This window comes from Sinocyclocheilus grahami, unplaced genomic scaffold, assembly GCF_001515645.1.
Source record: "Sinocyclocheilus grahami isolate Dianchi unplaced genomic scaffold, SAMN03320097.WGS_v1.1 scaffold92.1, whole genome shotgun sequence".
Classification (NCBI taxonomy): domain Eukaryota; kingdom Metazoa; phylum Chordata; class Actinopteri; order Cypriniformes; family Cyprinidae; genus Sinocyclocheilus; species Sinocyclocheilus grahami.
The window spans coordinates 614,422-629,343 of NW_015505271.1; the positions used below are offsets into that span (position 1 = coordinate 614,422).

The window sequence follows — 14,922 nt, forward strand, 5'->3', positions numbered from 1 at the left end:
TTGCTTCCGAAACCTCCTTCGGGAAGGTTGGAGCTTCCGTAACGTCCCTGTTCCAAGTAGAACAGGTACGTTTTCCCAGTGTTATCCAGTCTTACTTATTGGGTAGTGCCATAGCAGCAGTAGCTGGTCCTCTTGTGCAAGCCCTGGCCTACGCCAAAAGTAGGGGCGCAGGTGGCTTCCACAGGACACTGGAAGGGGCAGTAGCTGTGGCCTTTTAGTAGGATCCCAATTCGTCGGTCATCTGACGGGACGTGAGCTCCTGTACCACTGCTGAGTGGCCGGGTCACCGGCTCGGCTTCTCAGCGAAAACCTGAATATGTGCTGCATCTGCTGCCTACTTATACTCATTCTGTGATCAGTGGCAGCTGGATGCAATAATCGCATGCCAATGTGCATTGGCTCGTTTAGTTTACACTCAAAGTAGATTGGTCTCTCTAAGCGAGATCCCAATTCGTCGGTCATCCGACGTGACGTCTCCGTTCCCTCCTTCAGGGAACGAGGGTTACCATACGAGACGTTTTCTGTCCTCTTTCCACATCTATATTCAAAGTATTACTATATGCAAATCACACTGATTTTAAGCATAGTTAATATTCCGCAACAGCATTATGCTGAATGCTGACAGCACTGTGGTGCACCTTTATGACAGACACTTTGTAAACAAATTTAGATGCAGTCTCTTGATTGAAGTGCACGCAGCCACTGATTGAAGTACACATGACCATGATGCACAAAACTCTCTTTCTTTCTTTTTTGAGTCTGTTTTTCGCTTCATTTAGCAATTTTCTCCCATGGTCCTTTCAGCACTGCCCTGCTACTTCTGAAGGGGAGAGAAAGAGCTTGAGTGAACTTACTTTATATAGTGCCTGACCAGGTGCACCAAGCAACCCAGCAGCTCTATGCCTTCTTTTTGTGTTTAAGGGAATAGTCCTGTGCAAATTAAAATGCTATCATTATTTACTTACCCTCATGTCATTCCAAGCCTGTATGAAATTTGAATATTGTATGCATTTCCATTCAAAAACAAGAATTCATAAAGAACACAAAAGCACCGCAGAAGTGTTGTAGGCCTTACAAGTTTGAGTCAGTGTGTGATCATCAATTCATTGAGTGAAACAGATCAGTCCATGAATGAATCATTCAGACTGGTTTTATGACCCAGATCAAATTCATTTAAAAGATCCACTTCAAAAGAATGATTTTTTTGTGTTTTTGTTGTTGTGTTAGAATCAGATAACAGTAATACACTGTCTCTGTGATTTGTTTTCTATTAGCTGTGCTAAGGCAGCAGCAGTCGGTCATATGTCTTGTGTGTTCTATATCAGAAAGCTAATAAGTTTGTAATGACTGCCTGAGCAGCACATGTAATGTTATACTGAATAAAGGGAAGGGACTAATTTGCTGAGCATCATCAAAGCCATGAGCTTGAGCTATTCCTCCCGTTCTTTGCTGTTGTTAATTTGATTTCAACTGCTACACTGTAAAATCTAATTAGCTGACCTTACTTAAAAAAAACTGTAAACCTATTGCCTTAAATAAATGAGTTGTTTGGAATACACACCTAGTATATTTAACTAAAATGAATTAGTTGTTAAAACTAAAAAGTTTTTTTTTTTAGTTTAGCTAACTAATATAACATTTACTGATTTACTTATTAAAGCCATGCAAACCGATTACCTTAAGAAAACCAAGTAAGTATTACTACTCCGGCAAATTAAGTGCTTCAGTCATCCAGTTAGCAATAGCACACATGCACCTGCTAACATAAGCAACAGACTACTGCATCAACAACTGCAGTTAATTCTTTTTAAATAAGGCAGTATATAGTCTTATTTGAAGCCTCATCCTCAACCTAACCACAGCCTTTACTCTTCAGCACAATGGTAGCCTCCCCAAAAATGCAGACATATCAGCATAACAGAACATTAAACACTAACAGATCTCCCCCTATACTAATCTTGTGTAAAAAATAAAATTTCAAAAATTTTTCAGTAATTTCAACATTTAGTTCTAGAGTCTGAAGCAAAGCATGCTGGGAACTAGAAACTAACTTGACAAAATGGTACTCGTACAAATCAATTTATTATAACTAGGGTTTTCTGAGTAACAAAGGCATAGTATGCAAATAGTACAGATTACTAGATTTGTACAACTAAAATCAACAAATTGTTGTACATTAAGTAAAATCAACTAAAAAGTGTTATTTAGGACATTTGTTAGGTTTTACAGTGTAATATTGCTTTTAATTATTTAGATTTTCACAGTTGTGTCAGATTTGTGTGTCATGATGAAAGAGGATTCTTGGTGCGAGCACTTTGGTTTAGTAATGCTTTAGAAATGGCCTGATCAAAGAGCCAGACACCCCTTCCTTCTCTACATTGGAAAGAGATTGATTAGCTGAGCATGGATTCAAGAGGCTTTCTGTGGCTTTCATGATCGATTTGAGAAGTGGAGAATAGTTTCTAGAAAAAAATGTCCAGATGAGAAATTATACTGACAGCGACCAGAGAAACAGAAGTCGAAGGATTGGGAGGGGAATAGCAGGAGGCAATTAATTCACTCTGACAGACTCTGTCCTGATATGAAGGATTCTCATTGACACTACCAGACCCCCTCTAGCGGAGGCCAATCACAGCACAGCAAAACACACAGTTTAACACTCCACCGGTTGCCCTGTTCCACTTCCTCTGGTTTATGATGCACATACATCACTGTATAGCTCCTATTAGCAGTCAATCACATTATTAAGTCGATCAGAGTGAAGGTTTTGGTTAGCTTTAAGTAGTTATAGACTTTTATAGCAGGTATAGACTGATATTTGGATTTTGAAATGAACAGACAAATAAGTTAGTTGAAACAATTATTACTATTATTAAATACTTGTTATTGTTATATATACAGAGTAATAATAACTGTAATAATCATGAAAAAACAAAGTAGTAAAGAATTAAAATGTTTTATTAAAACAATAAGTTTTAATAAAATAAGTGGAGGCCAAGAACCACCTGATGCGAAGTGGAGCTAGCCAGCTAGCCGTGCATTATCCCACTTATACCACGGTCATTTACCAGCATTGACAAGTTAAAGCTGCTAATTATATTTGCTGCACAATATTTGACCAGAAGGGTAAAAATGATTTTTAAAAATAGGGTTATTTTCGTCAGTTACGGATCGTTAGCTCTAGCATTCTGCCCGTTTTAAGTCAGACACACAGATGAAAAAGTGTGGTCAGATCACATTTATTTGAATGAATGAATTATAACATTTATTTGAATTAATTATCACTTGTTCAACCGATAGAGAGATTTGATCAGTTTTGTGAATTACCTGCGCCTGTGTCTCTTTGCAAACAAAAATCTTAAACAGTACTTAAACAGTGATTTGATCTCCTCCTTGCTGAGGAATATAATGCAGTGATCCAGTATCTAAGCCATTTTATTAATTAAAGTTGCGGGGCAGCGTTGACAAGTTTCTGTCCTCCTGAATGTTTCTCTGTGCATTAATATAGAATGGTGATTAAACTTACTTGGAACTACCTGTGCATTAAACGGTTTTCATGCATACCTGTCAGCCAATCAGAATTGAGTATTCAGACAGACCATGGTATAGTATTATATAGACACACACTATTTAATATTTTAAGTCAATAATAAAAATTATAATAATCATAATCATTACTATTGTTATTATTACTTACAATTTTAAATGTTGTGTAAAATCAAAACAATCAAATAATTTTGTGTATATCTCATTTGCATTCATTACATGATGTTATGTTATATTGTTTATATATATTATATCTACATTACCAACCCCTCTGCTATCTGAATATTGGTATCAGCATTAATTATTGAAAAAGTTGTAAATATATCTGTAATATCTGTTTTTAATATGAGTAATGCTGATGATCTTTTGCCAGTTTGAAGTGTGGAAAGTAGTGAAACAGCTAAACTTTCTCTCGTCCTCAGCTTTTTCAAAACCTCAAGAAACTGATGAAACCTCATGTCATTGAGTTTAAGTCTCCTCTGGAACTGTCAGCTCAGGGTGAGTGTACTGCACACACACACACACACACACACACACACTACTACAGACATGACCGATTACATATTCTGACACCCATGCAGTGAACAAACTATTAAAAATGCATTTCAACAAACTTGCAAAGTATGGTGAGTCCTATATGCCATATGAACTCTGACCCCTACTCTTATCCATGCCACAGCTATTGATTTGACAGTAATTAATTCTCCAATTAAAACCTCATTATCTTTTCCCACTGTTTCTGTCTCTTCATTGGACCCAGGAGGCCCACTTGCCCCCCTCCCTCCTCTTCCATCTCCTTTTGTCCCCTATGGACTCTACACAGCTTGATTCGCACTGTTGAGGATAATTACCAGTGTTTTAAATAGAGAACTGTATTTAAAACACCCACAAATGCCTATAAAGGCTTCCTAATGAAGATCTATTTTACTAGCGGATGGTATGGTAGATGTGTGACATGCAGCCTGTGATTTTATAGTCAGATATTTTAAGGAGAGCTAAAATTGTTGTGCTCTTTCCACTCTCAGGTAAGGAGATGATCGAGATGTACTTCGATTTCCGCCTCTACCGCTTGTGGAAGAGCCGCCAACACTCCAAACTTCTCGACTACGATGACCTTCTGTGACATTGTGCCATTGGTTTAAGCAGCCCAAGAGGCAGGTAGCTTTCTTTAAGGCCCACGCGGCAACGTTCCCTCCAGAGAGAGAGAGCCTGGGCGGAAAAGCCCTGAGGTGGAAGGAGGAAGCTGAGGCTGAGGATGAATATGGCTGACATTGAGAAGACGTTCCAGTTCTCTGCCCTCAAATGTAACGAGGGAAAGCAGCCATTACTGTTAGGTGCTGTGTGTTCACCCCATCCATTTGAGCTTTCAGCCTGAAAGAGAAACATTCGGTTGATATCGGCAGGTCTTAACTTTAAGCCTGTGAGAGGTCTAGGAAATAATGTTCAATGTCTTTAATAATTGAAAAAGCTGTGTTAAGAAGGAGGAAAAATAAGAACAGATTTGTTTTTTAGCATTTTTGAGTAGCTGTTTTTGTGGTTAACTAGCAGGGACAGTGAAACAAGGCCATTTAACAGTGAAAAAGGCCTTGAGGTTATTGTGTTATTCACTATCTACAAATGCAGGATAAACTGTGGAACTACATATCTGTTGTATGTACGTATTCACTCTAACTCTGTAAAATAACTACTGTAATTTTATCTTTCAGCATAATATTGCACTGTTTTAGTTGTTAAGGTATGGTGGGTTTTTATAATATTATTAGAGGGAATATAACTCAGGTTTCATTCGTTTAACTGACCTCCCTCTGTACTGTACCATCTTGAGAGACAGAGAGAGAAGAGGAGGGCGAAAGATACATTTTTTTCAATAGAAAGTTGTTCTGTCTGAATGATTGAGTTACCTGAGTGGTGTTGAAATAACACTCACACTTTATATCTGTAGCAGGAGCTTTGTGTGTTTAGATGTTTGGATTTCTATATACTCATGTACTGTATGTGTAACATTAAGGCATGTGTAGATGGAGCTCATTTTAGATGGCAGATTTTGTCTTTTAGCTTCAAAAATTTTTTGAAATTATCTAGCATCTTAAAAAAAACATTTAGATTTTGAAATTGATTCATTTTGACAGTAATATAGACACCATTATTCACTTAGAGAATTTGCACTCAGATCGTGTCATATTTGTGTATTTTCTCTGTCTGTTTGTTTGTCTTATGCGTCTGTAAGTATTTGACGTGATGTCAAACTCTGTTTTGTGGTGTTTTCTTTGTAGGTGGAGGATAACTGATCATGTCCATTTCTGATAAGTCAAAGTGCAATTGTATTTGCAATATTTCTCTTTTCAATATTAAGTGGTACTGAATGTTACTGTGATCCTGTTTTGAATATCAAGATTAGTTTTTTTCATAGTATACAGGATAGTACATTTAGCCTTTAAAGTGGTTCTCTGTGGAGGAAAATGTTCAAGTTGGTGCGTGGGTGTGTTTTGGATGCACCAAACAGATAAAACAGTAGATAGCTGTAATCTTTAATCATCACGAGTGGATGTTCAAGTGCAAAACAGCAGCAGCTGGTGCAATAGACAGTCCAAAGCATTTCATAAAAAGCTGCCAGATAGAAAAAGTGCAATGTGGTTAGTGTTTCTGGGGTAACAATACGAAGATGAGAATGCATTGCAATATTTGGTGGAAGCAAACAGGATAAAGATCCCTAATATCGCTATATTTAGAGCATAACAAAGTAGTTTAAATTTGCAGTTGTGGAGAGTATGTGAAGAATTACACATATGCCCATATCTGTGTTTGTGAGTGTGCTTTAGCTTTAGAGATGCAGACAGGGACACTGAGATGTGAAGGATGCATCTGTGTTTGCCTTGTGTTGAGCCATCACATCTCTTTTCATCTCCGACCACTCATGCAGACATCCCGAAAATCAAATAAAGCACAAAATCTATGTATCTGAAGGGCCATTGGGGAATGGAGTGTGTTCTGATTAGATCAAATCAAAACAGCCAGACCACTTCTTTACTGTTCAAACGATTGCATGTATTTATATGGCTTTGTATTTGCTATCCAAGCTCATTTAAACTTGTAATCATTTCTGCACTGTTTCTACCAAAGTTGGTGTATGCTATAATGCCATAATGATTGTAAAATAGCTAGATATGAATATATATGATCTATGGGTGTAAGCATTTGATTTCTTGTGTGTTGTCACTGATCGAGTCAATGGCACGTGAGAACCATAAGGACTCAGCAAGAGCTCTGAGGGTCATGGAGCCATCTGGATTGGTGGAAAGGTCTTTGGCAAGTCAGGCATGAAACGTGACGTGTGAAGACCCCCCTACCCTTGCAATAAGATGTTAAGTGTATGCCGTATGGCCTCGTGTTGATTATATCATGCATCAGAAAGTCATTTAATATATTCATTGTTATGCGTCATGTTAGGCGGGTTTTAGAAAAAGTAAGAAGTGTTGGTGGAAACATGCATGTGTGTCTCATTCCCAACTAATCCATCCTTGTGCATCTCTGCACACTATTTTCTGTAGCAATAGACACTGTAACATGATCTGTATGGTTTCTAGGACACTCTGTACTCTAGAACACTGTTGTTTGAATGTCTTTGTATGCTGTTTATGTTTCCAGCAGCATCCGTTTTATTTTTACCACGGCCACTGGCTTTGCAGCACAATGGAGAGAGACATATGGGATATCGTTGAACTTTGGGCAATAATATTTGAAGGCTTCAGGCAGTTTCTCTCTGTTGACTGTACAAATTATTCATGATCTCTATATAAAGCAATGAAACTAAATGGTTAGTTGTGATGCTAATTCAGACAATAATTGGTAAACGTTACTTTAAAATCGATAAGGCACTGCGATAACTGAAAACACAATATTATAGTTAGTTCTCTTTAGAGTTTGTGAAGCAAACCTAAAGGCTTGATATGTTGATATTAAAGAGAATTTGAGAAACATCTGCAGAATGTTCAAATGGTTCTGGTGTGGTTTTGGTGTGTTACCTGCCTGGCAACAGAAAATGCCTCCAGGAGCCTGATTTTGACCTATAGAGCAAAATATGAAGAATATTACATCAATATATCTTTTTTTAATGTCTGGACTGTTACACTGCTTCATATGTAACATTTTTTTTTCAGCTTTTTAAAAGCAATATTTTATTTTATATTATTGGTTATATTGTTCTTGTCCTGTGTCTCTGTGGTTAATTAGATTAAATGCTGAATGATTGACAGCATCATGATCGTTAGACTCTTTGGCTTATGGTGTTTTTAAGAGAAATATGTTTTTCCAGATTTGGATTGTCTCTTTTAATTTCTGCAAAGCCTGACGGGTGAAACTAATCACTTTTAAGCTTTGTCAGTAGCAATGAGAATACTTTAAATAGCCTATATTACAATATCTAGAAAGTCTTGAAGATTGATGACAGTAAACATGTTTGGTTTCCTTAGCCTGGCTACATTGCCAAATACAGTATATGACATTATAGTGTTTAGTTCAGTTAAATGGTCAATATTTCTTAAGCAAATTGGCTCATCTTGTCAATTTATTACTTTAAAGGACCGAGCATAAGCTCATAGTTTCTATTTCTTTAGCTCAGTGTTCACAACATTTACTATGAGACGTATTCAGGAAAGGTAGTTTGCTGTAAAACTGTTTGTTTTTCCTTGTACGACCTCTTCACAGCAATGAACACTGGAAAATGTTTCCTAACCTGTTTTACAGTAAAATGTACCCAGTTTTAAGTGGAATTTTGTCTTGAGTCTTTCTTTCACCTGAACATGATTTATCTCCCTCAATGAACAAGTGAGCAGCTATATCCAGAAGCAAAACAGAGACATAAAAATGGGTGATGTTTACTGAGATTTGCCCTTTTCTCAATCTATCTGTGATGATCTCTAAATGCACAACACATCCTGTGACTCTACCTAGGATAAGTGGTTTGGAGTATGGATACACTCTTAAAAATAAAGGTGCTTCAAAAGGTTCTTCAAGCGATGCCATAGAAGAACCATTTTTGGTTCCACAAAGAACCATTCAGTCAAAGTTTGTTTAAAGAACCATCTCTTTCTTACCTTTTTATAATCTGAAGAACCTTCTTTCACCACAAAGAACCTTTTGTGAAACAGAAAGGTTCTTCAGATGTTAAAGGTTCTTTATGGAACCATTTAGACAAAAAGGTTCTTCTATGGCATCATGAAGCACCTTTATTTTTAAGAGTGTAGATAGACCCGTACACACATGCTCCGAATGGAAGTAGCCTGGGCTGACAGCAAATAGTCCAGGGGAATCGTAGTCCTTATCTCATGAGCAAAAGGGTCTGGTATGAGTGTGAGTAATAGAAAAACACTTGCGGTGAGATTCCCTGTGGAACATAACGGAAAGCCTGACACAAAGCCACTGGGAAAGGTTACCATGTGCTTTCATTAGATGATGGACAAACCGCTGTACAGCATTGAGCTAATCTAGACTAACCTCCCTCTGTCTCTTTCTTTTTAGTCCTCTCTCTCTCTTCCACTCCTTTTCTTTTCAGTTTTCTGTTTCCAATAGTGACCCAAAGAGCAGCAGAGGCCACTCTGCCAAATCTCTTGACATAATCACAGCTTGCACTGTTTAATTGGTGCTGCTGCGCTGGAGTTGAGAAACTGATGGTCTTGGGAGACTTTTGGTTCATTAAAAATAATGAGTCAGACAAGCTCATCAGCTCCACAAAAGCGTTCTGTGATTCAATCGGAAAAAATAAACAAATGTAATTAAGAACATTATCATCAATATGTATAAGCAATTGCCTTACAAAAAGAAAAGGAGAGAGCGAATGCTCTACTTTTTTTGCTGGAAAAGCAGTTTGATTCTGTGTGAGGGCATTGAGGAGGGAGAGAGAAGGGGGAGTGATCAATCTCCAACCAACACAAACACGTACAGGCTGCCAGAGAGAAACAGAATGCGTGCTCTGGGACTTACTGGTGTTTGCCCCACATATACCAAGGACACAATGCCACTTAGTCTCTGTCTTGTCATTACACGAAACAGTGTAAAACCCAAATACCTTACAGGAATCTGTAATGCATCGCATCTGCTAATACATATTTGACCACCCACTGCTTTTATGCAATTATTGATCATTATGGAAAAGGAGTCTGAAAAGTGTTTTGAATGTAAACATGTCTGATGCTTTGTGATTGACAGTGCATCTTGACGTACCTCGAGTGTTATTTAATGTCCTATTAAAACAAGTGAAATCAAGGGCAAGTCAATAATAATCAACCTTCATTTTACTGAGGGAATAATTTTGTAACTATTTTCCATTCATTTTCCTTTTTCAGTTCCTCTGGCCTAATCAAGATGCAGTGCAGAACTTATTGAAGCTGCACTCTTGTGTTTTTCCAAAAAGTAGACAAGAAAATGTGACTTTTCTAGAAACATTGTGTTAGTTTGACACAGGAAAAAAAATTATACATTCATAATAATGACTCATGTGGTTAGGAAAATTCATAAAGGGTCATCATACTTGATCCAACCTAAAGCAATGCTGTGCTTCTCCAAGCTAATTCTCTTGCTAAATTGCCTCGGGTTCTCTACAAACCACAAAGATAAAAAAGGATTGTATATCTGTAATGGTCAGAGTAAACGTTTAAATAATACTGTACTGTGTACACTGGGAGGTCTAGGGCAAAGATAATAGTTAAAGAAAATGAGTAAGTGAGAAGAGGGATATTAGATTAATGAAGCACTCTGCTCTTATTACTGCTATATTTCTCTTACTATCAACTATCCATTTCAAACTCTGGCTTTGACAGGTGGAAATCCTGTGCTCAGAATCTTAGATTTACCTTTCCTTGTCTGAATTTTCCCATACCCCATGCCTGTACTCTAACATAAGGGTTAACTGAAAGTCTCAGATGTTTGCAGCTTGAAGGTTTATTGGACTGAACTCAGATATAAACCATGAAGATCATCCAGGCTTAGACAGCAGCAGATGCAAGCTGAGGAGTGGAGTGTAGACAAGGAGGGCAGCTATGAGTTTTGTTGGGTTATGGCACTAATATGCTGCAGTGCAGTGGACTGTAACCTATTGTAATCAATAGGAAAGTGACCAAATCCAAGCTGAGGAAAAGCTTCATGACTTTTTCAATTGCATACAGCAATCACTGCTTGACACCCACTCACAGAAGAGAGAGAGGCAACATTGCATCATCTACTTCTAGTTGGGTTATTAGGCGTGACTGGCTTGGGCATCTTGGTGTCTAAAGTGATTAGGGGAATGTGTGCTGATGGGAGAAGGGAGTTATCGGGTGTATTGCCCCAGTGCATCCATCATGATTATGTGGAACTAGAGAATTCTCCACCCCGATCTGTTTCACTGACTGATAATAATAATGCCGTGTTGCCACAGGTGATTGTGGAGGCTAGTGTGTAGATAGAAAAGCTCCACTGAGATTTTTCATGTGTTGCTGTTATATAACATGTTCTCATTTTGTTTTACATTATATGACTATGTGAACCATTGGCACATAGTCATTTGCACATCGATAATGAACTAAACTGATGACAGTAAAAAAATAAAGATGGCGTCTGAAAGTTGTGTTTGGTGGTCAGTTTGTGTGTAAATTTATATTTCTGACTAACTTTTTGCACTTTTGATGTTATTTCTAGCGAGAAATCAGTATTATAGTAATTAAGTATTCGTTTAGTTATCACAAGAACTCATTCTATTTTGTTGTAGATCATTAAACCGTTACGCTGCCTCAGAAGCCTGTCCAAAATCAGTTTCATGAGGTGCCTTTGTGCAAAAACGCTGCCTGCAAAGTCATTGCCTCATACGGCAGCGAGGCAGCAAGTCAGCTGCCTAAGTTTTCAGATTCAGCCACCATCAACGCCAGATCCTTCAGCCCCACCCACTCGTTCACCAAAGTTCTGATTCTCCTCACCTGTCTGCACTAATCTACCACAGTATAAAGCCACCTTCCTGACACCACCTCACTGTTTGGTCTTGTTGTTACTTCTTGAATCAACTTACCTGATCTGCACTACGATACTGCCATCTGCTCAGCATTCTGGATTCCCCATGAACCAAAAGTCAAAGTTAATCATCCAGAGAGTCCAAGAATGCCTTGGCTGACTTCGGGTTGTTGAACAAGTGAATCTTTCCATCGTGCAGATACCTGAGCCTGACCAGATAAACAAATTACCTGATACAGACCGCAGGCGGCCAGAGTTTTACCCACGGTCACGAACTCGCAGGCCGTTTCTGCAGCAGACCAGCCGACAGATACGAGTAGAATCGGCGCTCTGAGCCATTGTGAGTGACAATCTTCTTCAGAGCCATTTTCAGAATGACTTCTTTATCAGTGAACCATAGAAATGGAACTCAAATACTTATCGGTGCTGAATTCGGACTATTAGAAGCGAAGGTGGGAGATCTAACCACTTGGATGTCTCACAGGAATGCTTAGAGTGGGCCGGAACCCTCAGCTTTCTCTGGCAGACCCACTATTTTCAGATTCCCTCCAGACGGCTAGTAATTCCATCTAGGTGTGACTCGTTGGCTCAAGTGACTTTCTTTTATGAGTGACTTATTGAATAATTCATCTGACTGATTTGTTCGCACTGCTCTTGCTCGAGGATGCAATTTAAAGTTCAGTTAACTGTTCAGGTTTAATGTTCTCAGTTTAACTCGTACCAACATGCTGAAAAAAAAAATGCACTTGCAATTATATTATATGGAGCAATATTTGCACCGCAGTCTTCCTTTGAAAGTGCATGACTTGAAATGTTCATTGAAAGCTGTGTAAACGATTTGGCTTCTATGGCACCAAACAAAATTTCAAAAATAGTGACGTTTCCAGATTGTTTCCCCACAGACTGCCCCAAACTTATACCATCTTTTTTTTTGACTGACAATCACATGCAGGCTGCTGTCAGATTCTTTTGTTGTTTACAGACTCAAGAGCTTCAGGCTGTCACTGAGACATGGTGTTATTTCTCAGGACATTTGTGTCAGTGATATTTGTCAGGTTGTAGTGACATTTTATGTATGATATTCTAAAATAATCACAGCTTTAACTTCAGTGTTTTATCCCAAACACCATTTGAGATGTCTGCATAGACAATTGTTTTGTTGTTGCTTACCAATATGGATTACACGGCAAGTGGTTCAGTTATTAACCTAGAACCAGTTCAACTCTGCGGACCCGGATACGGGTCCAAAGTCACGTTAAAAATGTGTATGCTTCATTTGCATAGCTTTCCTTATATGGTATCAGCCCATATATGGGTTCATTTGAAAGCTTGGAGTGTCTTCTTTACAAAGAATACCATTCCTTTTGGTTTTTATATTCATAAAGCAGTAAAATTAAGCTTAGAAATGTATTGGTCCCACACATGATTTTCCGCCTAGCCATTGCGAACTTTTTTTACGAAGAATGTGTATTTGATATATTTTTTACAATAAAGTCAAGTCATATATCACAAGAAAGCTCTCATTCTCAGGAATTTCACGATGTAGATTATTTTATTGTGTGACAATCATAGATCGAATTATCTTCAATTGAATTGCGATGAAAAAAAACGGAACTTTTTATTGTGTAACATTTCTACTCGTAGCACTGCTTCAGTTAGCCGCAAACAGCCACAAATATCTATAAACTCTATATTACCTTTTAGATTAGGATCTCTTCTTTCAAACAAGACCATTTTCAGGTTTCTGCGTGCTTCCATCGGTGAGATATTCGCGTTCTGCCCAGGTAACGGAATCCAGTGACATATAGTGGCATCAAACAAAGTAAATTGCAGAGAGTTGAGCCTAATAGAACCTGAATTACAGAATCTCAAAAAATATATATTGAATTCAAACTCAAAGCGCCTATGTTTTTTTGTGTTTATAGTAATAGTTGAAAAGTATATAATGTTATTTATAAAGAATTCCACTCATATTTTGTAGTTCAAAGGGTTTTATTTACAATGAAACCATTTTTTTTAATTTCCTCCATTGTATGTGTGTAGGGCAAACAATTGAATTTGAGTATGAAAAATTTAGGCGAAAATTCCAAAAAACGCCCAGAGAATAAGTGGTTAATCAGAAAAAATATCAAATCAAACTTCTGTTTGACTCGCCCTCCTAAGTTTTGTTCATTTATCCATGATGCACTTGTTTTTTGTCATCAACTGATGCTATCATGCTACTGATTGGTCTAATTTAGCTAATCAGACTGCAGTAATGGCTCTCAATTTCGAGATGCTGTCTTCTCATTTATCTGTGGATGGAGTCTCAACATCAAATGTTGAACATTTCTAATGTAGGTCTACAAACTCCATAAGACTTTTTATAAGTAAAGGGCACTTTGTCAAATGTTGTGCATTACATTAATACTAAATCAGCATTATTAATTAACATGCTCATTAACCAAAAATGTTTGGAAGGCCTGCTGCTTACTAGATGTGAAAAATGTGTTGTCAACTATAGGAATAAATCATTAATGACGTTCCTGCTGGTCAAGCCTATCGTTTCAGTGTTCTGTCAGGAAGATACACGTTTTGGCACGAGGCCACGTCAAATCTGACCTAAATACCACTGGTTGTACTATTTTGTTCCCGCAGCACATGTACTTGTTTTCAACACAAATTGAATAATAGGTTATTTGACGTGGCCTTGTGCTAAAACGTGTATCTTCCTGACAGAACACTGAAACGATAGGCTTGACCAGCAGGAACGTCATGTCCTGATGTTGTGTAGCACAGCGTTCCGGTTTATTGTAAATGCTTCACACTCCTGCACTTGTCTCAGCAGGAGAACCATGTCTTTCCACATCAGGCCGTGAGTGAGTGTGAGCGACCCTGACGGAGCGCTAGCAAATGCTGAGTTTTATTGTAGTTTTAGTGCTGAGTGGCTTTTTTGCGAGTAGCTGCTCTGTCCAAAGATGAAAGTTTACTGAAACTCAAATAATTTCAAAGAGTGTCGGGCATCTTTTAGTTGAAGACTGAATATCTATTATTTAGATATGGACATGTTCCAAGAGAACTTTATTACATTTTGGTTGTTCAGAAATAAAAATGTTTTTGTCATTAATATCAAATTATACAAACATTTAGCCAATTAGACACTGTATTGTTTGACCTTATTGACTTTCTTACACTAATGCAACAAAGATTCAAGTGTGTGTGTAAACTGAACTTAAAATGAAGTCTATATTCATCTGTGCATTTATAAGGAAGAATATCTCTTTTTAAAAAAAAAAAAAAAATGAGAGGCTTTATTTTTTTTTTTTTTTTTTTTTTTTTTTTTATTTTTTTTTTTTTTTAAAAGACCATAAGTACAATACTTTTAAATGGGTCGTGGTGTAATAGATGACCTAATATTTG

The 14,922-nt window shown here is 37.6% G+C and overlaps 1 protein-coding gene across 1 annotated transcript in view; it reads left to right on the forward strand.

Moving 5' to 3' along the window:
• LOC107587468 (NMDA receptor synaptonuclear signaling and neuronal migration factor-like) overlaps positions 1 to 5,164 on the forward strand; it is a 37,138-nt gene extending 31,974 nt beyond the window's left edge. Inside the window, exons 15-16 of the mRNA XM_016275257.1 lie at positions 3,969 to 4,044; positions 4,572 to 5,164. Coding sequence (XP_016130743.1) covers positions 3,969 to 4,044; positions 4,572 to 4,669 — 174 coding nt within the window. The 3' untranslated portion in view covers positions 4,670 to 5,164. The remainder of the gene's footprint in view (positions 1 to 3,968; positions 4,045 to 4,571) is intronic.
• Positions 5,165 to 14,922: the final 9,758 nt, after the last annotated feature.